Raw genomic sequence first — 25,552 nt, 5'->3', positions numbered from 1 at the left:
TGTATACCTAATATGTAGTGGTAATGAGTTCCATAACTTGGTAACTCAATAGGAAGAGATTGTCCTGCAGCTATATTTGGCTTATATAGAGTTAATAATTGTTTATCTTTGGATTGTAGGGCTGGGTTAGGAGTATAGGTTTGAAATACACAATTTATGGACGGGCATTTTTCTGGATTATAGAATATTTTGTGAGTGATGGTTAGTTGTTGGTAGTTGAGTTGTTGGGATGGATTCAGCCAGTTAAGGGAAGTAATAGCAGCACATTGATGTCTGTGGAATGGCAGACCTGTTGCAAATTTGGCAATTTTATTGTGATTTGGAAGTTGATTAGTATAGGGGCACCATATAGTACGGAGGGTAGGAGGTATGTGGATATTAGTGTTCTTTTAGTGGTTAGATTTGGGTCTATATTAGAACATCGAATATTTAACAGTTCGAATCACTAAAGGTCGACCTTTAGTGATCGAATTGTTAAAACATCGAATGTTTAGAAAAAAAAATAAAATCAAGAAAAAAAAAACTAAACGGTGTAGGCAGGGGGGCAAGCTCCCCTGCACCCCCCCACACCCCCCACTACTTAAATATACCACTTCCGAGACCACACTATATTGAAGTAAATGGAAATCTCCCCTTACAGAGATCAATGTTCTGCAGTTTCGCTATTCTCGTGTCGACAATGTCAGATTTGACATTGTCGGCTTTCAAGAATTTAATATAGACCCGTTAGATTTATAACATTTTTGTGCCTATATAGCATTCCCAGTTTTTCACTTGTTTTTTAATGGTATTTTGAATATGCAAGTCAAAAGTTAGTTTGTCTATAGTATCCCCTAGTAGTTTGGTGTGGGGAACAAGTTCTATTTCTGTATTATTGAGGAAACATATTTTAAAGTCGGAGGGGTGTGATTTAGATGTGAAGAGAAGTAACTTAGTTTTGTTAGGGTTTATTACAAGATTTGCATTATTGAGCCAGGTTTCAATGGAAGTGAAAGCAGTTTGTGTTATTTGCTTTAATTTGGGTAATATTCTTTGTGGAGGTTTATGATGGTTCAGTCATCTGTGTACTGAATAATGTTACTTTGGCAGAAGGCAGTGTGAAGGTTGTTTATAAAGATGTTAAAAAGAAGGGGTCTAAGGATATAGTCCTGTGGGACTCCTGTTTTATTGGGGAGATATGGTGAATGAAACATTTGCCATTTTGCACACTGTTGTCTTAGCAACAGGTAGCTTGAGAACCACTGTAGAGAAGAGTTAGTAAGTCTTAGATTAGATAGTTCCTGCACAAGTTTTTGGTGTGACACCGTATCAAATGCTTTTGATATATCTAAGAATATTGCTGATGTTGGTTATCCTAAATCCCTAGCTCTGTTGATCACATCAGTAAATGATAGTAGGGCAGCTGCTGTACTGTGTGATGGTCTAAAACCATGTTGTGTGGGTGTAAGTAGTTTGATAGAAATGAGGTAGTCAAGGAGTTGCCTATGTATACATTTTTCCAAGAGTTTGGAGAGAGGGCACAAGATAGAGATAGGGACAATAGCTGGTCAGTTCATTTAACTTTCCTTATTTATGTAATGAGGTAACAATTGATTTTGTTCATCTTAATGGGGCATAAGATTTTAAGATAGATCTGTTTATGAGAATGCTAACCAGGTATGCTGTAGCATCAGCTGCTAGTTTTAAGTATTCTGATGGAAGATTGTCAGCAGAGAGGGAGCTGGATTTTATTTTTTGTAGAAGTTGCCATGTATAGTTTATGGGTACTGGTTGCAATGTATGGTATGTTAATTCTAGAGGTGGAGTTGGAAAAGTGTGGAAAGAGAATATAGAGAAAGAGGATTGATTGGAGATAGTATTTTGGGGAGTTTGTGTAAGATTAACAATATTTGTAGAGTTTGTAGTGTCTGATTTGCTAGGATTATTAACCACATTTTCCATACTTTCTATGAAATGTGTATTAAACATTTGCGCTATTTGTGGTGGGGATTTGTCTGCAACGGTGCAGGATTTTGTTTTGTACCTGGGGTGAGCAGTGTTGAAATTGTGGACCAGAACTTTTTTAGGGTTATTTTTGTGGTCAGATTATTGCTGAGAAAAATACTGTTTCTTATCTGCAATTATAATTTTCTTTACCTGGCTATGTAGTTGTCTATAATTTTGCAAGGATAAATCATTTTTGTTTCTTTGGAATTCCTTCCAGGCTTTGTCCCTTTTTTGTAGAAATTGTTTTGTGTTTTTTGTGAGCCAGGGTGCACAGAATATTTTCAAGTGTAGTCAAGTTTTGGCCAGGGGAAATGTATAAGGATATTATACATGGTTGTTTATAATTGTTTAGCTTTAAGAAGGCAATGAGGATTTCAGCATTGTTGAATGTTGGGATGGATTTATTGTATGAGATAGTAGTATATGAGGATGGGTAAATTAGAGCTATGTCACCTACTTTTTTATGGGTTCTATCAGACCTTATGATGCTATAGCCAGGTGGAAGTAGTTCTGTATCTTAGATATTGTTTTTTAACCAAGTTTCAGCAATAGCAAGTGTGTCAGGATTATATTGTGCTAGCCATGCATGAAGGTCTGTTATTTTGTTATACATGCTCTGTATGTTTTGTGTAGCTAAGACTAGAGTTAGGGATGGGTTTATTATTTTTAGCAAGGGGTCCTGGATTTGGGTGAATACCTCCACAGTGAGATAAGAATGAGGTTATGGAGTAAAAGTACATTATAATTACTGGTGGCACTTATGGTTTCATCTTTATTGGATAGTTCTACTTGCTATAGATGGAGTAATGTAAAATGTTGTACTTTGTAAGGAGAAGGATATTTGAGTTCAGTAGGCTGGATGATATGTTGGAGTAGTAATTTGTTTGTGAAAGTGGCTACTGGATATGACTGAGCTTATGGTGGTTGTGATATTTTGGTCATTTAGTGAGGTGGTTTGCATTAGGATAACAAGACTTTAAGACAAAGTAGGCTTAAAATATAAATATAAGGGTTTAACAAATTGAGAGTAAAGTTTGAGGGGGATGGAGAGAGGAAGTGATGGTAGGTTTTCATAGACATTTGGTGGTAGTATATCATGGGGAGGGTAGTAAGGTATTAGCTATATGTGTAATTGGATTAATTAGGGAGGGAGTATAGCAAAAATGAGCAAGTGATAATGGAGTGGGAGGAGTTATGGTTAATATAAATGTAATTGAAGAGGGGGTGGTTGGGAATGGAGGTAGGGTAAGGGAGCAAAGTAAGCCTGAGTGCAGCGAGGAGCAAATGGAGCAGGTAGGAATCAGGTCAGCTAGACAGCATCTGCATGAACCATTCAACAGTAATGGAGTTTTACTCGCACTCGGCCACTGGTGAGTACAGTAAATTTGGAAACAGCTATTCAGTATTTGCCTTTTTTTGGTTTAGTTATACACATCAACTAGAACAAGCAAAATGGCAAAAAAAAAACACATTTATATTACTACTTTTGGAAGGGAAATGTTTTAAATAGTTTCACAGTCCTGCCATAAACACTATAGTGAGAAATGTTGATGGGGTGGTTGAAGGTGCCTTATTTTGGATGCTGGCCAGCTGTTACATACTGGGCAGGATATAACCCACACTGCTTAAGCTAATGCAGTATTATATCAACATCTACTATTTTTGTAAGTTAACTTACACAACTGTACTTTCCACAAATTTGTAAGTTAACTGTATTGTTCCCATTACTTATTCATATACACTAGTGCTTATCTGTATCTTATTTGATTTTTTTACTTTGCACCTTACGTCACTAGGACATAAAGATCTGCTGTGTTATAGGCTAAAACTGACCTGCACTGATGTCAAGTCAGCCAACCAATGTCCATGAGAGAGGGTATGGTGCTGTTATGCTACTAATATAGCATTGTCAGCTGCATGCCAGAAATATGAGAAAGCAGCTCTCAACAGCTTTGTATGTAGTGCTTCAGTGTGTGTGTGTGTGTGTGTGTGTGTGTGTGTGTGTGTGTGTGTGTGTGTGTGTGTGTGTGTGTGTGTGTGCCTTTTCTATATCTACTCTATTGACTTCTATAGTTGCACATGGGAAGCTGCTCTGTTACTGGACTGTGGTAGCTATATACTATCACAAAAAACATTCATTTGCTTTGTGAACTGTGTGTGTGTATACAACTATTGGTGTCTATGGCTGCCACTATGCTAAAATAGATATATTACATACCTAGTTGTAGAACATCTTGGTGTGTCACATCTGTGCTGTTCAGCTTAAGATTTTCATTGACTAACTGCTTTCACATGGCATGAAAATTTTGAATTGGCACCCTTTGGGATGTGAATTTTATAAATAATTTATATCAATAACATTTACTGATAAGCAAATGGGATGGATATTTACTCTATAGAGCTAAGAATGAAGTGCTTTAGTATTCTGTATAACTTTATAGAAGATCAAAATTATCTGAATATTTTGAATCCTTAGGAAAACTTCAAAGTACAGAAGCTCCTAAAATGTGTAGTGAAATATTGAATGTTTATAATGAAATGTTCTTGAAGTCTGCACTTTATTACAATATTTGTTAAAACCAAATTAACTTATGCAGTTTAGTAGGTTGACTATCAAGATCAATTCAATACCTCTTCGTTTACTGCTTTCTGGCTGATTACTTTGTGTTGTGAAAACCATCATCTGTATAAGACACAAGATCTGATGTTGTCAATTTTCATTTTATCCTTGACATATGGGTTTGGTTCCAACAATGGAACCGATCATTACTACAGCTTGAGCAGGCCAAAAAACTCTCGAGCTTCACCTCTACCCACAATCCCTCTCTCCCAATTACCACAGACCTTGTTTCCTGCTTTTCCAAGACAGACACGTTCTCCAGAGCTCTCAAGCTAAGTACTGTTTTTGATATAGTTTCTTAAACTCTCTTGTGTTTTTCTGTAGTTGCTACATTGTTCTGTCATCCTTTTAGCTGTTTCTCTACCCTTCTAGTTTGTGTTTCTACTTTCAGTATACTTCTGTGTATGCTTCGATATCATTGTTGATAGCTCTTTTTCCTTACACTTCGGTGTATCCCTTTTACTATCATTGCTGATAGTTTTCTTTCTCCTCCTCCCCTTTCAAAAAAAGGCTTTTCTGTTGATTTTTTTCTTGTTTGGGTGTTTTTATTTCTATCTTCTTTAGAGTGAGTATTGTGTGTGTCTTATGTCTGAGAAAACTAAGGCCCTTCTGGTATTAAAAAATGCCAAAGATGCGGCCATAAGATTCCACTATCAGACTTACACGTGTTGTGTGTTTATTGTTTGGCTCCTGTACATTTGCAGGAGGATTGTAGTATTTGCCACAGGTTTAGTCACAGGGCTCTTGTCAAAAGGAAAAACAAGTTAATTCTGAAAGGCTTGATTCCTTCCATCTTTGGAAAAGCCATATCTACTCAAGACAAGAGTAAAACAGATGTTTCTTCCCTTTCTTCATCGCCCTCTTTGGAGAAGGGTAAAAAGAGAAGTTTGTCAGTACTAACATCTCCTTCAGCACTGACACTTAAGAAACATAGATCCTTGGTTCCTAAAAGTTCCTCAGAACTGATGGGCATTGATAAGACTTCAGTACTGAGTAAACCACCAGCACCTACCACTATTATTGATGCAAAAGCATTGACACTAAAGACTATGACACAAGAAGTTTTGCTTCCAGGCTCCTCTTTGATGCCAACTACTTCAGCACAGTCTATGGATACAGTGCAGAAAGATGTTTTGTGCAGATGTAGTTACTCCCTATCTACTGATCCTTTTCTGGGTGAGTTGCCAAAAGTTTTCTTACAAAGGCCTTAATCCCCCTCCCTAACGTCAGTCTGTTCCACAAGTCTGACAGAACTCGATGTGGAGAGACTGGTGAATAAAATTTTGTGAGCAAGAGATCTTACAGGATTTCCCTCTGCTCTGGCCCCTATGGGCTCACCAGCTGGACCCTCACTTACCCTTATAACTCCTCCTCCTCTGACCTCTTCTATGACATCAGAGTTTACACCTCCAAGTCTTACGGCACCAATTCTATCAATTCCTAAGCTCTCTCTAGCTTTGAAACCAGTTCTTGCCCTGTGGTCTTTAGTTCTTTCTGGTCAGGAGATCACCAGGGTCCATATCTGTCCCCTTGGTTCTCAGGGGCAAGACTCAACTCCAGGTTTTTTCAGAGCTGCCCCTGCGCCATGGAGCATCAGCACGTTCCTGTTCAGCCCCGGCTTCTGTCTCGGGAGTTGTTTCATCAGAGCAGGGAGTGACCACGGTTTCAAGGCAGTCTTTCTCAGTTCCAGGCTCACTTCTGTCTTCGGGGGGACCAGCCTTCGAGGCAATGGAGAGGGCCTTGTCCATTGCAGCAACTCAGCCAGTTCCTTTCTACTCAGAGCAGACTTCTTCCTCATGCCCAGTTATTCGACGTATCTCTCCACTAGAGCGGTGAGTACTGAAACCTCAGGAATCTCAGATACAGCTTCTGTCTTCTTCAGATACCACAGTAGATTATCCCCCTGAGGAGGTTCCTCAGGAAAAAAAGTGCAAGAGGAAGCAATTTGATTCCCCACAGGAATCAGTCACAGAGGACACTGATTTTGATGAAGGGGAGGGGTCCCCAAGGTCACCCCCTGATGATGTCTCCTTTGGAGACATCCTAGAAACTTTGAAACAGAGGGGTGATTGGAATTCCTAAAACCCTTGCTTGGAGGAATCAGTTTACCTGCAGGGTTTTGGTACTCACCTGTCTACCACTTGGGTGACTCCACCCACTGATGAACTTGTTCAGTTGATTTCTTAGCAGGTGTGGAAGGCTCAAGACACCACTGAACCCATCCCCAAGAGATCAGACAAATTTTTATCTGCACCTGAGGATAAACAATTTTGGGGTAAAGGTTTAGCTGTAAATGCCATGGTCGTAGCAGCTGCCAAGACAAAAGAACTCTCTCAGGAGAGTTCATCTGTCCATCTGCCCAACAGGGAGTCTTGGGCAATGGATAGGCTTTATGCTTTATTGACCTTCGCTTTAGGGTCTTTGAATTTCTTGGCACATTTTACCAGACTTCAAAGGGATCTGGTCAAGGAGTTGTCAGACACCCTTGTGGGAGCTGTTACTGAGGGAGTACAAGAGAAGATTGCTTTCCAGTTGGTCTCCCTGGAGTCTGTGTCAAAATCGTCCATGAGACACATTGCATATGCAGCCAAAGGGACCACCAGAGTGGTGGGTTCAGGGGTAGCCATAAGGAAACATGCCTGGATGCACCTATGTGACCTTGTGGAATCATTTAAATCTTCATTTGTCAATGCACCTTTTGACGGATCATCTCTGTTTGGCCCAAAAGTTAGACAGACATTATCCAGGTGTGAGAAGGATGGTGAGACCTTTTCTGCTGTGGGCAAACATTTTCCCACCCCCCTTCCAAAGATCCTTCTCTAGGAATCAGAGTAGCAGTGGAAAGATGTGGTTCAGAAACTCCCAAGGGCCTTTCCAGGACACAAATGAAGGCAGTTCCCCCAGGGGCAGAGGGGGGAACTACAATGGAAGATGCTGCCCACATGGCAGAGGTGGTCTACAGAATCAGGGCTTTAGGGACTCCTTTCTGGCAGAGCCTTTTCAGCATTCCTGAAGGAAGCCCGATTGTCTTCCTCTGGAGGCAGTTGGGGGATGGTTATCCTTGCACCAAAACACCTAGCTAAATATAACAACAGATTCTTGGGTGCAACGTATTATTTTCAGAGGTTATACCATACCCTTTTCCTTTCACCCCATGTATGAGAACAAATTCTCGATTTTCCACCCAGTCAGAGGGAACCAGCAGTTCAAGAAATTCAAAAACTGCTAGACAAGAGAGTCATCCAAGAAGTCACACCAGAACAGAGAGGATCCAGAATTTACTCAAGTTTCTTTCTAGTGCCAAAAAAGATGGGACTAGAGACCAATTTTGTATCTCAGTGTGTTGAACAAATCAGTTTGACAGACAAAATTCTGGATGGTCACAGAACAGTTCATTCTTCCATTTTTGGAAAGGGACGACTGGATGTGCTCGATAGTTCTTCAGGATGCATATTACTACATAAAAATGGACAAATGCTTCATAACGTTCTTCTGCTTCAAGCTGGGAGTCAATCATTACCAATTTAAGGAGCAGCCTTTTGGTCTCACCACAGCTCCCAGACTGTTCACCAAGTGTATGGCAGTAGTGGCAGCTCACTTGAGACTGCAAGGATTCCAGGTGTTTCCGTACTTGGGTGACTGGCTCATTACCTCTCCGACAAGGCATTGATTGATACATGCAAGGGATTATGCTCTCAAAACCTTTGCATACCTAGGCATAACTGTAAATCACCTAAAATCTCAACTGACTTCCACTCAGAGTTTGGAGTTTATAGGGGGCAGTACTGGATACGACAACTACTGTAGCGTCCCTTCCTCCAGTGAGCCTTCAAAAAATTGTAACTCAGGTCCAGAAAATAATCCACAGCAAAAAGGCATCCACTCAACCAATTTTATAGGCTCTAGGGTCTATAGCAGTGACAATAACTCTAGTTCCCCTAGCCAGATATCACATGAGAATTCCACAATGGCTGATGGCATCTAAATGGGCGGTGTTATACCAAACCATATAGGACCAGATTCTGATCACCAGTCACTGCAAAAAAAGATCTAGCTTGGTGGATTAATTCCAAAGAAACTCACCCGGGCCATCCCTTTGACCTTCCGGAACCCAAGGTCATAGTGACCACAGACACCTCCCGGATGGGGGGGGCATTATCTGGACAAGACTTCCAAGGCACTTGGTCCCCCTTAGAGGCCAACTTGCATATCAGTGTTCTGGAACTGAGAGTGGTGCTTTTAGAGCTGCAAGCCTTTCAAGCTGCTCTTTCTGTGGGAACTATTGTGATTCAAACAGACAATATTTCAGTAGTTTGGTACATCAACAAACAGGGAGGAACTAACTTGTATCCCCTTTGTCGAGAAGCACTACGGATGTGGCAGTGGGCAATCTCTTCCAGCAACTTTCTGCTAGTAATGCATATTCCAGTGAGTACCAGTATGGTAGTGGACAAACTGAGCATGTGTATCCTTCAGCCTCACCAGTGGTCTCTCAATCCAGAAGTGACTGAAAAGATTTTGTGTCTATGGGGTGCAGCAACTACTTTGCCCTAATTCCCCTTCCGGGGAAGTTACCAAGAAATGTTCTTCTCCACACTTGGCCCTCCGGACTCCTGTATGCCTTTCACCTGATACCTCTAACTCAAAAATTCTTACTAGAAGCACTCAGGTTGAAGAGCAAAGTAATCCTCATTGCTCCCTTTTGGCCTCAACAGATCTGGTTCCCTTTCCTTTGGCCTTACCTAATTCAACCACCATAGAGTCTGGACCCAGCTCCAGACCTTCTATCCCATCCGGACAGACTAGTTCATCCAAACATTCTGAACCTCAGGCTGACAGCTTAGTTTCTTCATTTCCACTAATTGCCAGGCAACTTAACCTTTCTTCCCAGTATGCCATATTTTTCTAGCTTCTCATAAGCCTTCCACCCGGAAACTATACAATAGTAAATGGAATAGATTTACCATCTGGGCTCATGAAAGGGATATTAATCCCTTTTCCGCCCCTATTAATAATATTTTAGAATTCTTAGCCTCTCTTTGCACTGCAGAAGCTACCCATCTACCATTAGAATACAGCTGCAGCAATTTCAAATTTCCATGATGGTTTGGAAAAACATTCTTTGGCTTCTCATAGACTTTGTAAGTCATTTTTAAAAGGGAACTTTTATTAAAACCTCTGTTCAAAGACCCTACACCACCTTGGGACCTAAACCTAGTGTTGTAAGCCATTGTACATTCTCCCTTTGAACCATCTGCAGATTGTGATCTAAAGTACTTGTCATAGAAAACATTATTTTTGGTGGCAATAACCTCTGCTAGAAAAATGTCATTAATTCAGGAATTATCCTGTAAGCCACCTTACATGAGTTTTCATAAAGACAGAGTCTCCTTACAAACAAATCCCACCTTTCTTCCTAAAGCAGTGTCAGAGTCTAATATCAATCAGACTATTAAGTTGCAGTATTTTCCCGAACTTTTCAAACAAAGGTGAATAGTGTTTGCATCTGTTAGATGTTCACAGACAGTTTCATTTTTATCTTCACAGGATGAAAGACATGAGAAAATATGGCTATTTGTCTCCTTTTCAAGTACTAGATTTGGTAAACCAGTCAGCAAAGTGATTTTATTTCCTTTATCTATGACAAAAAGAAATTGCCTTGCCTAGACCTGTTAAAGCACATTCTATAAGATCTGTAGCGACATCAGCAGTTTTCCATACTAGAGCTTCAGTGGATGATATATGTGCAGCAGCTACTTGGGCTTTTCCCCATACCTTTATTACTCATTACAAATTGGATTTGGTCTCTAGGGGAAGAGCATCCTCTGGTTCAGTGGTGCTTAGGAATGTCCCTCTAGGAGTCCTCCCAAGGTCTAAGGTAGCTAGGGACTCTGCCCCTTATGTCAAGGATAAAATGAAAATTGACAGCATCAGATAAAGAAGTTATGTACTTTACCATAACTTTCCATCTGTGTTGTCCATTTTAATTTATCCTTGAATCCCCTGCCTCCATCCCCAGCCTTTGAGGACTATTTCGTGGACCGGATAATGTATATATAACTTATTCTGTTTATTAAGGCACAGCAGATATGTTTTCCATTTAGGCCTGTTTCTCTATGTCTTTTATATATATTCTACAGACTTGATCTGAGGTAACTGGGAGAGAGGGATTGGGTAAAGGTGAAGCTCTAGAGGTTTTTGGCCTGCGTGAGCTGTAGTAAGGCAGAGTCTGTTCCGATGTTGGAACCGAACCCATATGTCAAGGATAAATGAAAACAGACAACACAGATGGAACATTATGATAAGTACATAACTTCTTTTTATTGGTGACAACAATGTCTTGACAGTCCTATAGAAATAAACTGAAATTACAGTTCACCACACACTTGTTAGAAATAAAGTTTATTTTTGATAATATGGTAAATTGGTTTACTTAAGGCACAAGCGATACTTCTTTTTAATTTTTCACCACACACTTGTACTCGTATATGTGTTTGGCTTACACACATCAGAGATGTGTCTGTGATCCAGGGAAGATGATGATCCTGCTTCTGATAATATATATGGATGAGGACAGAGGTTTGGAGTGACAGCTCTGCAGTGGGATGGTTTGGGTGCTGAAGATAACAGCAGACCATTATCTTTATTATAGATTATTATAAAAGCCTACAAATACTGTTTTCCTTATTTGAAGTGCTCCACACTAGAAGACTGTGTGACTGTGTCACTAAGTCAGATGTTGGGAGAGGAGTTCAGCACACTCCATGTCACTGTAAATGGGTCAGGTTAAACCAGGTAATTATAAGATTTGGCTGGGCAGGACTTTGTAAAAATGTACCTGTGGTTTACAAACAATGGTTTTGTTCATTTCATGGACTGGCAAGAGAAGACAGAAAACTAGCAAATCACTGACAACAGAAACTGAATAGATCTCAACATCACTATAGAAAGTCTGATTGTGTGTAGACAATTACAGTGAGCAGCTGAAGAAGTTTTATATTAATAGAAAATACTCAAAGTCCACAAAGGATAGTTTACTTTTTTCATGGTTTGAAATGGCATATTGGAAACATGATATCAGTAAGGGAAGCACATCTGGAGACGGGCACCCATTCAGTCTCATTGTAAAGAGGTCTGGGTATTCATGGGGAAGGAGTGCAGAGACTGCAAAAGGAGGTGGGGTTTTGAAAGAAAAGCTTTGTTTATATTAGGGAACTGACCAAATGAAGCTGGCACAAGGGGCACGCATCAGAGTCATTAAGCAGATATTCATTTCTTGAGGACTGGAAACACTAGTTGTTATCAGAAAGGTCAGAGTTTAGATTCATCAGGAAACTGCAAAGGGTGTGCATAAAGTTCTATTATTAATTATTAAAGAAAAGAGCACGTGATTTACAAATGTTAATTTTGTTTATTTTAGGGAATCCTAATCAGCATATGATATTTCAGCAATGTGGGCTGGAAATATGCATTCCTGCGGGATATCTATCAAAGTCATTTGTCAGCTCTTATCAACAAACAACACTGGTTTGGAATTTGCTGTAAAGGAATACCATTTGCGTTCCTATTTGGCCATGAAGAATCATACAGTGACTTGGACTGGTTGTACAGCACATCAGTTCCTGCCATTGGTAAATTTTAAGTCTGGGAGAGGTGACAAGGAACCTGTGATAAAGACCCCCCAAATGTCTATTGATTGTTTATGTCAGACCAACACAAAATGTGAATCATTAGCCAGAACAAGTAATAAAAACTGAATAAATTTGGCTTCCATAAAGTTATTTAGAAAATAATGTCTTATTAAATTTGGAATAGCTACAAAGAAAGCAAGTGCATATGCATGGAAAAAGTGTTTGGATAACCACATTTCTAGCAATTGTCTAATATAGGTATATAAACTTCTCAAATCCCCCATAGGACAGAATGAAAACAATCTAGAAGTGCAGAACAGGAAAATGTTGCACTGCACATCTAGGGTTGCCACCTTTTCAAATGCCCAAAGTAGGACATTTTTGGGAGAAACGTCAGATTTTTCAGGCCAAAACATACCCTCAGTCAGTACAAAGGACAGAACTTCACTTTTTTGCCTAAATAAAAGCTTATTCTTGTAGTATTGCAGCTGCTTATTCTGTCTCTTATAAAATTTAAGTGTTCCAGATACAGAATAACTGTTTTATGCAACTATTACATAACATATAGGAAATATTTTTGCCCTAAAATTTCAGGACATTTGGAATTTTTGCCATTTTTTTTGCAGGGCACAACTGCCCAAATAGGTACTGTCCCTCTTAAAGTGGGACAGGTGGTAACCCTATGCACATCTCTTCCATAGAATAACGATTACCTAAAGTCCCTCAGAACAGACTGCATTTTTTGTAAAAAAAAATCTGTTAATGTTTTTTTAAAAACAGAATCAACAACCAGATTAAAATGTTGCAGTATATAAAAATTACAAAACAATTCAAATACCATAACATAATTCAGCTTATATACATAGGTGACATGTAACAGCATGAAACAAAGAACTATATTTATAAGAACATTTAAAAAAATAAAGTACCAAGGTGAGAAGAAAGATAATTTAGTCTCTTTATGAATAGGAACATTTGAAACAAATATAAGGCTCTGCATAGGATGATTAATTGAAAATATAAGATATAGATGGTTGTTCAGAGGAGATATCTTTATGGTCTTAACAGTGCTAACAGCGCTCCGATGTTGTGTTGTAATGGTACAAAGGACTAACTAGCAATTCAGAAACAAGCAAGAGGCACATGAAGCACTTTCCTGACAACACTAGACTTAAAAGATGCTTATCATCGCATCACTATTCATCCAGATCATCACATCACTATTCATCCAGATTTTACATTTTTCTTAAAGTTTTGTGCATCTGGATCATATTAGCAGTTCTCTGCCTTACTTTTTGGTCTTTCCATTGCACCAAAAGTGTTCTCAAAATGTCTGTCTCTAGTTATAGCTCATTGCAGGCTACAAGGTATCTGCTTTTTTCCATATTAGACAACTTGCTTATTTTTTCAGTCTTTTTCAAAGTGTCAGGAATCTCTCTATTGGGTGATAGATCTCTTACACAAGTTGGGATTCCAAGACAACATTCAAGTCTTTCTTGACTCCTTCATACAGGATTGTTTTCCCAGAATTTCAACTAGACACCTCAGTTCAAAGAGCTTTTCTTCCACAGGTAAACAGATATCTATCAAGATCTATTTCTGAGGTTTTCCACTCTGACTTTGGTCACTGTGAGGGAATACCTCAGGATTTTGGGTCTCATGCTTTCTGTGATTCTCATGATACCCCTGGCAAGACTCCCCATGATGGAGATACAGTGGTATCTGAAGTCTCATTGTTCCCAGCACCAGCATCCCTTGTCTTTTCAGATCTCAGTGCTGGGGTTTGTCAGAGGAGAACTCACTTAGTGTAGACAACAGATATCCCTAAATCTAGGTCACCCTTTCACCCACACATTTCCAAAGCGGTAAGTCATCACAGATGCCTCAGACTTTTTTTGGGGAGCAGTTTCAGGGAGGGATAAAAGTGCATGGGTAAGTGAGACACCAAGAACAGATGCAAGCACATAAATATAAAAGAGATGCTTGCCCTAATCAGGGTACTCAACTCTCTGAATCATCTTTGGTACCCAGGACCTCTTCAGGTTGTTACAGACAATATCACAGTTATGTGGTACATGAACAAGCAATGGGGAACCAGGTTATATCCCCTCTATAGACTAGCCATGTTAGCTTGGGATATAGCTTCACAGCACAGTCTCACTCTACAGGCATCCTACACTCTGTCAGAGCAAAACTGTATGGCAAGCAGGCAGAGCAAGACAAGGACAGACCCTCATGAACGGAAACCTAGATCAGGGGGTCTTCCAAGATTTGATTCATCTGTGAGGAGTCTCTCAGGTAGTCTTCTTTGCCTCCTGTCTAAACAGTCAACTGCCAAGATTGTGCTCCAAGGTTGCATGAAAGAAGACCTGGAAGACAGATGCCTTTTCTTTTCTTGTCTTTTCCTTAAAGAGGAATGTCCCTGTATGCTTTTCCACCCTTTCCACTAATTTCCAGGGTATTTCTGAAGATTCAGAAGGAATCCCCCAAGAACATTGTGGTGGCTTCCTTCTAGTCCATTCTACCATGGTTCTCCCTTCTTTTGGAAATGACTAGGGGCAATTACCACAAGCTTCCACAAAGACTGGATCTACTCACACAAGAACAGGGGTGTCTGATACATGCTGGCACTAATAAACTTCAACTGACTTACTGGACGATAGGGTCTTAATTCCTTTTAGGCACCTGTTTACTGAGAATGTACAGCAGGTAATAACAGAGATAAGAAAGCCTGCTACTAGAAAATCATATATTAGCAAATGTAAAAAGTTTCTAGTTGGTGCCAACAACATAAACAGCAGCCATTCAAGCTAGTTCTCTGGTTTTATAATATTTGTGTGGGTTACTATCCTATGACTTTCTTACACCTCTGACAGTGTTCCCTTATTGGCCATTTCAGCATGTCTGCCCATGACTCTCCTTTTTCAATGCATTCACATGTCAAAATGTTTTTTAAAGGAGTTTTGCATAAGAGGCCTCCAAAAAATTGGTGGTTTATCCTTAGGATCTTAATTTGTGTTAGAAAAGCTAACACTTGCTACATTTGCACAAGCTAACCTGGCTGACTTGATGTTTTAAATATGGAAACAGTTTATCTGATTGCTCTGCCCCTGCAAGAAGGGTATCTGAGTTGCAGGCTTCTTTGGTGAGTCAACCCTATCTCATTTTCTTCAAGGACAGGGTTTCTTTAAGAACTTATCCTTCTTTTATGTGGTATCTAGGTTTACTTTAAGCCAAACTATCCATCTCTCTGTTTTTCTTCCTGAGCTCAAAAATGAGAGACAAAGCATATTCCATACCTTGGATGTCTACAGACAACTCAGGTAATATCTTGACAGAACTAAATTTTTCAGATTTTCATATCAGTTGTTCATTTCTTTTGAAGGTACAGCTTGTGTCAAAATGATTATTGCCAAATTGTTGTCTAAGGCTATTATATTTTGTTATACTTACTATAACAAAACTATTCCAGGCAGGGTCCATGCCCACTCTACAGAAAAACAAAACAAAAACAGAATGAAATAAAACAAACTAAACTGACAGCTCACGTGCAGTATATGTGCTGAATGCCCACTCTACCAGGGCCATGGCTTCTTCTGTGAAGTATTGTAGAAGCTGCAACTTGGTACTCTGTACAGCCTTTTATAAAGCACTATAAGCTTGATTCCTTCTGTAGGTCCATATCAGGCTTCGCAAGGACCATTCTCCAGTAGCTCCTGTATTATTCTTCTTCCATCTCCCAAATATAGTAAGCTAGGATACTCTACCCATACAGGTAAAGCTACTGCAGTAGTAATAATTTGAACATCTACTGTTACGGTAAGTTTACTTGCACAGCTGTACTTTCCCTACATTCAGGTGACAGTCATAAACTACAATTCATCAATCCTTCAAGATCAAAAAGTCTAACTCAAAGACATAAAAAAAACAAACAAAAAAATTTCCAGGGGACAAGCCCCCTGCACCCTCCCCATATGTGAATATTGGCCTCCCCCTCACATCCCTAATTTAAATATACCTGTTGCACCACAGTAGAGAGAAGTAAAAAAAAAAATGAAACATGTTTATGTGAAAAAATGCTGATCAAATGAACATGCCTCAGATTAGTGTAGGTATGCTATGAGTGATGTAAGAGATGAAATGAGTCTTAATAAACTGCAGCAGGTTATCAGAGTCAATACAGCTCGTAAAGTGATGAAAACCCAAAGTATTTCTGGCTGTTCATGTCAGTTCAGTGAATATAGCATCGAAAGGGATAGGGAGAGACCATTCTCAGGCAAACTCCCTACCCGCCCGTCACTCAAGCATGTGTTCTGTACCAAAAGCCAAGTGCTTATGCTGCTTCAGCATGTAAGAATGTGCACATCAACAAATACAATTGCCATAGGCATCAAGGAGCAGTGCATGAAAAAGTACAAGTATGAGCACCGTGGACTAGTGGAATAAATCCTTGACTATGCTAGTGGTGACCCACGTTCGATTAGAGGCTTAGGTGCCTGTAGGGACTGGCCATGGAGGATGGAATGTGCAGCTCCTGTTGGCTCACCTGTACTAGAAGAAGGGAAGCCATTCAGGCCCATGAGTTAGGTGACAGCTATTAGGAACACTTGCTGTTTCACACATGGAGTTTGAGTATAGGAAGCCTTTGCTGACCTGGTGCTCTTGGACCTGTTAACCAAGTTCTTCTCAGAGGACAGCAATTATGGAACCAGTGGGGGTGGGGGTGCTCTGCATGGGAAAAGAGAAGGCTTCCCCACAGGACCAACAAGCTGGCCCTCTCCCTAGCACCCAACTGTTGCTGCCAGGGAATAGATGGGCTGATGAGATTTCCTGAGCAGGAATGAAAGACCCATAGGACTCTGGCTTCTCACCTATCCTGTAAATACTCCACTCTCACCCCATCCCAGCAGCCATCCCCCTATTTTTCATATATAGTTTGTTTGTTAAAGTTGTTGGTTCCTAACTCTCTGTTAGGAAAAACAATCTTGAAGAGTTTTGGCTTTCAGGCTGCTGTTTTCTCCACTGTTAATTTGAGCTTATAGAAGCCTGGGCATGTGTGTATGGAGGGTGCCAAAGGCTTTGGAAGAATTTCCAATTGTTATATCCTTGGCAGGATATTACATATACAGCAAAGGCTACTGTAGCAGTGATTTAGGATGAACATTACATGCATCCACCTGGGTTCTAGCGACCCAGATCATCAAAAACATTGCATTATACAGCTTTCACAGATATCTGAATTTGATTTAGGATGAACATTACATGTATCCACCTGGGTTCTAGTGACCCAGATCATCAAAAACATTGCATTATACAGCTTTCACAGATGTCTGAATTTGATTTAGGATGAATATTACATGTATCCACCTGGGTTCTAGAGACCCAGATCATCAAAAACATTGCATTACACAGCTTTCACAGATGTCTGACTTTGAGTCTCACTGCCTGAGTAAAGGATTAAATCACCCTCCCAAACAGAAATATAGGTTCATTTATGGTTATTAATTTCCCAGGTCTTGTACTGGGAGGGGCTGAAACAGAGAATGATGAAAGTGTTGAGGGCATGGCTTACTATGCCCTGAGGTCATCCCTAACAATTAGTGACAAAACAGACAAATAAATCTGAAAAAGTAATTATGTAGTACATGTTTACAATCACTCTGTAGTCTCTTACAAAATAAATCAGATAAAAGTGCACTGTATCACATCAGCTAAATAATCTGGTCCTTTGCAATAACAGAAGCCCATCTATGAATGAAGCAGGCACAGTTTACACATTATCATATTATTCAACCATCCTCACCCATTTTCCCACTCTCTCAAGTCTTCTTCTCCAACATTGGATCTGGAATGGTAAAGTCTCTACTTGAATCTCCTTCTCCTGGCAGATGCTTGCAGTGAACCAGTAGTGAATGCCACATAGAAAACAACACAGAGAAGCACAGCATTTGCCTTACAGCCAGTGCATAACTCCTCTTCTTCTTGGTGATGGTAGGTTGATTTGCATGCTTTGCTTTGTTTTTTTTTTTCTTTTTGCTGTCATGCTCAGTGTACTGGCAATAGAGTTAGTCTTCCTTTTTACACCACTGCTATCCTGGCTAGGGAAACACATGCAAAACATACTAAAAGCATTTCCTGGAGAGCTTATTGCCTGTTTTATTTCATAGCTATTCTGCCTAGTGAAAACCAGTCAGGAACCAGTCAGCATATTAGGAATGTTTGCTGGAGAGACCATGATGAATCCAGTTAGTTCAAAACATTCTCATGGTGCTCATCTATTTTGCATGTTTTCCCTTCAGTATATGAGGAGATGCCAGGAATCTAATCTGCATTGTATATCCACTGTCCCAAAATTGCCAGGGGAGTGGGACAAATTATTTTCTTTTGTTGTTCAGCTGAGTACAGTAGTCTGGCACAAATTTAACTATGGAGTCAGCTATTCCACTAAAGAGATCCATCTCTCTTGACTTCTGTAAGACCTCCTTGTGATCTTAAAAATTAAAGAAGTAAATAACAAAGTGCATTGGCTGGGCATGCTGACTGTTGAGCTGATCTTTTTATGCAAGCATCACTGTGACTGTGGACTGTCTTTTAGGCAATATTGATAAGTCTCTTTCTATGAAGTATATGGGATCCCCCCTTTCCTTCCTCTCTGGAAGGCTGAAAAAACAGATTATTCCTTCAAGATGTGTTTCACTGGTCCTCTTTTCATGTTGAACTTTTTGTTCCAAGCCTGTAGCACCTGTATTTGGGCAGAATGAGTAGTGATACTCATGCCTGTTCCTGATTGTTAGTTAACATTCTATGCAAAAATGGATATGTCTGAGTTGATGTTGGCACAATTAATTTGCAACACTCACATTTTTTCACGTCATGTAGAATCTCCCCATTAGGGAGTTTATAAACTTGAATACATGTTAAATCTCCAGCATTAGGTGAGTGCTAGAATCTTTTCCCAACATGCAGTTTCTCTGTGGATTACAAACAAATTACAACTAAAAGGGCACTAGAGCTCCAATCAGCACACATCCAGTTACATCTTTCAAAGAAGGATACTTACTGACAATATTTTGTAACTTCAGTTACAGCCACTAAATCTCATAACTGAACTTTAACAAGGCAAATATATGGGGGCAGGACTGCAGTTCCTACAAGAGCACATTCTTGGGTGTCCTGTGTACACCATCCCCAAAAAGAATCCAAAACCTTGGCAAAAGAAAAAAAACATGTTTGGTAGTCAGTGGAATAACATATAAAAGTGAATACACGTGATCTCATTGGCATATGTTTATAAAAACATTCTAATAAACAGGTCAGGTAATATAACAGCACTACCAGCTGACCATGATGAATTAGGCAGATACCGTTATATTATGTTTAAACTGCTCACCTTAGCAAGTTAATCTTCATCCTTTCTATATATGCCCTTTGTGCTGGTCAAATATATTTTCTGGATCAAACTACTCTTCTGTTAAACAGATACACTTATTATTATATAATTATTGTTGGTGACTGGAATTGGTGAGACAAAATATAAGAAATCTACTGTTAAATTCTAGTATTTTCAGGGCCATTTTGTAATTATTTTGCTCTTCTGACCTACTGGATCTTTCTCTTTGTCTCTCATACCCTAACAAATTACTTAATACCTGTTAGATTCTACTACTCAGATCATGGCCCTGGACTGACATCTTTGTAATTTCCCCTCATTTATCTTCATCAGCACCTATGTCTCTAATGGACGCAGGTAACATGTAAATGGTTCATCTCCCGGGCCTATGCTTACTCTTATCAAGGGTATCAGAACTTATCAGAGATTCAGGATGCAGGGCTAGGCTTAAAAAGGCCCTTGTGGTCGTTAGCCTAGTAAACACCTATGAACCATCAAGTTAAGGACTGCACAATTCTCACAGACTATTTTTTGAATCATCAGGAAGTTAAGTTAATGTAACAATGGAATTGTGCATTAAACCATACTCTCTTCAGTAATCCAGCTACTAAGGAAATTATAAAGAGAAAATGGATTATTTCATTAGTGAAATATATTCCAGAAGTTCAAATGTATCTAAAGTGTAGATTAAGCCTGAGATGACCCAACATTTTATTTTGCAAGCTTCCTTCTTTAAAAAGTCAAACAATCAAAGATAAAAAGGTATGCTAAATAAGTTAAAACTCTTAGACATAAATCTTCAGCTCTGATATGACACTCAGAGCAGCTAATTAAAAGCATTCAGATAAAAAGAAATCATGAACTTCCCTCTCAGCTGTCCTGGACTGAAAACAAGTTAACAGAAAGCTTCTTAGAGTAGGCTCAGATTCCCTCTAAATACCTAGAAAATATTATTCAGTTACAGAAACCACTGTGATAGAATTTTATCTTTAAACAACAGATTGCAAAATCATAAGAGAGACTCTAAATATTTTGAATATTTTCTTTTCAGTGTTCTCTAACATGCATAACTTTTGATACCGCAATATCTTGTTTAGATCTCAAGCACAATTTAGACTCAGAATTTTTCTAAAGCTGCTGATATCCACCGTTCTATTTTAGCATCCCCTTTACACAAAAACGAGAGCCAAAATTCTATAAATTCATTAAGGCTTCAAGTCTAAGTGGTTTCTAAGCAATATTTTATTATACCTTTGCTAACAAAATGGTTAAAATGTTTTGAAACCCATTTTCCATGTATTCAAATTATCTTAAATATATTAATCATCAGCTATTATTTCAAATAGACCTAACTCATATCTGTTAAACTCAAATAATGACCTCATATCTGTTAAGCTCAAATAATGACATCAATTTCTTTAATTAACGTTGATATATATTTTTTTTATTTTGATCCTAATTAGATAAAAAAATATTACCATCACTTGTATCTTCTTTTCAGTCTGGATTTATAAACATGAAAAAAAAATGCGGAGCAGGCATTCAAAATGGGTGCTGTGTTCCTTGTTTAAGACTTAGTTTCATATCAGCGCAACCAAGGTTTTTAACTGAATTACGGTCTTGTTCTCAGTTTTATCTAAATTCAGTTTTCCAGCAAAATAAATCTATGTAGGTCCTTTATTCCAATTTGTTTATTAAGTTATATATAAATAGTAACTACTTACAGACTATCCCTTTAAAAAAATGGTAACAAGCAGGGTGATCTTGTTTCCATGTTTGTCTAACTTGTACATGGAACCATTCCTTTCATAGGTTCATAGGTTCATAGGTGTGTACTAGGCTAATGGCCCTGGAGGCTTTGCAAGCCTAGCCCATAGGATTAGCCTGGCATCATGTCACCCGTCATACATTTCCTGAACTAAATGATGCTATGTCCTATGAATGTCTGAATCTATAGTCTATATCAGCAAGGCTGTTAGTGGGACAGTGGACATTTCCCATAAGGAGGCCTAATGTCATTTACTGCAGGACCCCCCCCCCCCCACACACACACACACACACACACACACACACTTTTGAGACTACAATACACAATACAGTTTACATGCAAATTAGAGCAAAAAAAGTCTCCCAATTAGAATGTACTGATTAAAAAAAAAAAAAAAACATGGTTCTCAATTTATGGTCAGTTATAAAAGGTATCATTCTTATAAGCAGTCTCATGTAAACACAAGGCTAAAACTAAAACAATTAAAAAGGTAAAACCTAATTGCACTTAGGCAAGCATGATTTGGAAATGGCTTTCATTATAACAGTTAAAAAGTATGTCCTTAAATTTAAAATAAAAGTAGTGATTTTCAGCAATGTTTTCTCTCTGACTGTGTTGCTGCAAAACACTTCTTGTACTTTTCAAAAGAGGACTTTCTCTTAAGTAAGCGCTCCTGCCTTTGAAACTAGTACCATACCTTCAGTACATTTGCGCATGATATAAACAGATATTGTTCTGTTCTAATACTGACTTCCCAGAAAACTTAGCTCCTGAAGAAAGATTTGCTAGTTTTTATAATTATAGTTTGAAACTGCAAAAGACTAAACTCTCTTAATATTTTGTTGACTATAAAGTCTTTGACCCCTGCTGCATACTTCAGATTAAAATAAAGTATCAAATGAAACATCAGAGGGTGCCCTTTACTCTGAGTTCAAATTCTTAACTATTTAGCTGATATAAAGACACCATCTGGCAGCCTTGTGATCACTGCTTACAATTAAACTACCCTAATATAACTAAGACCAATACTGGAAAATGATAATACCTTCCTATTGAATACATTGCTTTCCATTTTAAAAGTGAATTCATATATTCTAGGTCATAAGGTTATTAACACATTAATATGCTCACATAGCTACAGGGACACTCATTCCCATGACATTTACTCAAGTGGGCTATGTTCATCATGAAAGGATTTGCTATCTGTAGTTATTAGAGTTTGAAATCCACCAAAGAGCTCTTGAAGACATGCTACTGCACTTCACAGGTAGACTGTGGTGGGTTGGGAGGGTGGCCTAATGGTTAAGGTGTTTGCCTTACAAACACAAGGTCAAGAGTTTGAATCTCACAGGGGATAATTGGCTAGGCTTAAAATGGCTCGTAAGGGCAGTTAGCCTAGTACTAATCTATGAACCTATGAACCTATTAAGACTGTGGAGGTGTTACACAGGTAGAATTGTCTGAGCCTTCTTAATACAACTACCACATTGCAGAATGCATAGGGACATTAGAAAGAAGTAGTGTGCTTTGTTTAATACAGTTAAGCACAGTCTTTGCCAAAATGTTATCTGTTTTAAAATGGCTACCAGAATAGATACAGTTTTTCCTTTTGTAATACTAAATACTACGGATCCAGATACAAACTAAAATTCTTAGAGGAAAGTCAGTGAGGACAAAGAACAAAAGGCAGCCGCCTACTGACTCTTCCACATTTTTCTGAGCACTGAAGATCTTAAAAAACTGCTCATATTCAAAATCGCTGTTGAAGCAAGTGGTAAGCAGGGACTAAAGCAGAAGCCAGGACTGATGAAAGTGGTAGTCAGTAGCATACTCAGTACAGTGGTGGTGCCAGAAAATGCCCCCCTCTGCAGACGAGAAACGCAAAAGAAAATTCTGAGAATAGCACAATCTGACGCTCTTGGTGCCTTCCCAGCTCTGATAGCATAATCATATAAGTCTCCAATGGGATTTCTTAGTAACCCCAGTCACTCCAGTTAAGGAGCTCCACCATTACCTCCAATCCAGAAACCTTGCTGGTCTCGCAAGACAAGCAACCCCACTAGTTTATCTATTCAGAGAACTCAACAAAGAGGGGAAGCTAAGGGCTACTCTGTCAGACAACTTAAATGGACTCTTGGTATTGTGGAACAAAGGTTCCCAGAAAATAGGCACTACTTGCCTTTAGAGACATTCTGAATTAATTTACAGGCAGCTCTGAAGTCTTAATACTGAAGCATCATTGGCAGTTCTTGATTAGGTTCAGACAGGTAAATGCAATATTTCATTCTGAGGATTTTTTTTTATGTTTAGCATAGGGTGTTTGAATATAAATGTGTTAAAGTAATGCCTGTACCCATGCTGTATGTTATAATACAAGTAATTACTGTACGTTTATTTACAGTGTATGTGACTGTTCTCTGTTTTATATCATTATAGCTACCATTAGAACAGTATTCTGCTGACCACCCAACATTTTGGAAAGGCAATGCTGATCAACTGTTTGCTGCTCTTGAATCAAGGGCCTGCCTGGACCTCACAAGCAACATTCAGGCATACTGGAAGCGTGATGTCTCACTCGACTGCAAGGCTGAGAAAACTGAGGGTAAGCCGAGTGCAAAGGTGATGCAGCTGTATGACATGCTCCAGTACACACTGCAAGAGTCAGGACTGCCAGAGACTGTTGACCATAGCAATGAGCCAAGAACAGGTAAAGATGTCATGTTTTAAACCACAGCTATTCCTGATAAATTGCATCTTTCTGTACGTGTTACTCTTTTTTTCTTTTTTTTTTTGAGTGCCTTACGTACAGCACTGAAATATTAAATATTTATATATTTTTTATTTGGCCATACAGTCTGATGTATGATCTGCTGTAATCAGATGCCCTTGGAAAATATTCAATCATGTTTTTACATATTCATACAGGATATCACAGACCTCTCTAAAATTTCAGAACAAGGCAAATACGTTGCAACATAAAGTGTTTAAACAAATAAAGGTCTACAAAAGGTTCATCTGTACTATGTGGTAACATTTTAACTATTTGGTCTGGATTATTAAATTCTCTTGGCTCAGTATTATCTTGCCATTGTCAGTGATATGGTGTCATATTAATAATGCCACAAACAAATAATTGAGTAAACATAAATAAATGCCATATAAGTAAATGAAATGGAAAACAAATCTCAACACTTTTGGAGAGGTAAGGAGTCAAAGAAAGAGCTGACAGATAACTGAGAATAAGAAAATACAGTACTTATGCCATCACATATGCATAAATATCCCAAAGTCACGAGGTTTTTGCATGATACTATACCTAGTGTATGCCTGTGATCCTTGATCAACAACGTATAGATCTACGCACAGAATCTTCAGATGGTGATGGCAGTGTTTCTTCCTCCCCTGGTACAATTACATGGGAGCAAACTGTCCTCATTTTGGGTCTTTGTAGGATGAGTAAGGGTTTGCTAGTGGGAGCAGAATGCAGCCAGTCATCTGCAGTACACCCTGCCTTTAAAGCTATTCTGGAATAGAAAACATGTCTTGGTATTCAAAAGGTTCCCCACTGCTGGCAGTAAGAGATGCAATAAAAAGGGACAGATTTGCAATTCAGAGATATGTTAGCTACAATGAGGAAAGATCTCATGATCAGTTAACTTGCATGTGTTTGAACTGCCCTTAGCTACTGTGAATGCAAACCTGCAATTTACTGAGGTAGTTAACACTGGTGGCCCATGCATCATGTTGGTACATGTTCACCCCGCATTCACTCTCCCACACATATACAGATATTCAAATGAACACATGCAAGTACATATGCACACACATACCCCTGAGCTCCTCCTGAGTTGTTAGAACATCCCCAGTGTCTCTTCTTCTTTGCTTGTCCCTGCCTTATAAATCATTGATTGCTGCAGTCAGTCAACAATGGTAGCCATTAGATTTTCATTCTTGTTAATTTTTGTAGAACGCATATTGACACTAGAGCTGTTGATCTACTAACTTTTTAAATGATTCCTAGTAATAGTTTAAATAATCTCACTAGTATTGTCTAGTCTTTCTCCTGGCTTTATATTGAAACCTCCCCTACTGTCCCTTGTGACTCATGGCTCATGGACTGTAACAAGCATTGCATCATGCCAGACATTAGAGCTTCA

The 25,552-nt window shown here is 39.0% G+C and overlaps 1 protein-coding gene across 2 annotated transcripts in view; it reads left to right on the top strand.

The window, feature by feature from the left end:
- Positions 1 to 25,552, top strand: part of CARNS1 (carnosine synthase 1) — a 1,286,143-nt gene that overhangs the window by 540,918 nt on the left and 719,673 nt on the right. For both annotated transcript variants that reach the window (XM_044084075.1, XM_044084074.1), the window contains one exon: positions 23,832 to 24,102. In XM_044084075.1, the coding sequence (XP_043940010.1) occupies positions 23,832 to 24,102 (271 nt within the window). The remainder of the gene's footprint in view (positions 1 to 23,831; positions 24,103 to 25,552) is intronic.

This window comes from Protopterus annectens, chromosome 9.part0 (genome assembly GCF_019279795.1).
Source record: "Protopterus annectens isolate FY-2018-M chromosome 9.part0, PAN1.0, whole genome shotgun sequence".
NCBI lineage: Eukaryota > Metazoa > Chordata > Ceratodontiformes > Protopteridae > Protopterus > Protopterus annectens.
Note: the sequence above shows the minus strand (reverse complement) of the source record. Positions and strands in the feature narration are given on the sequence as shown.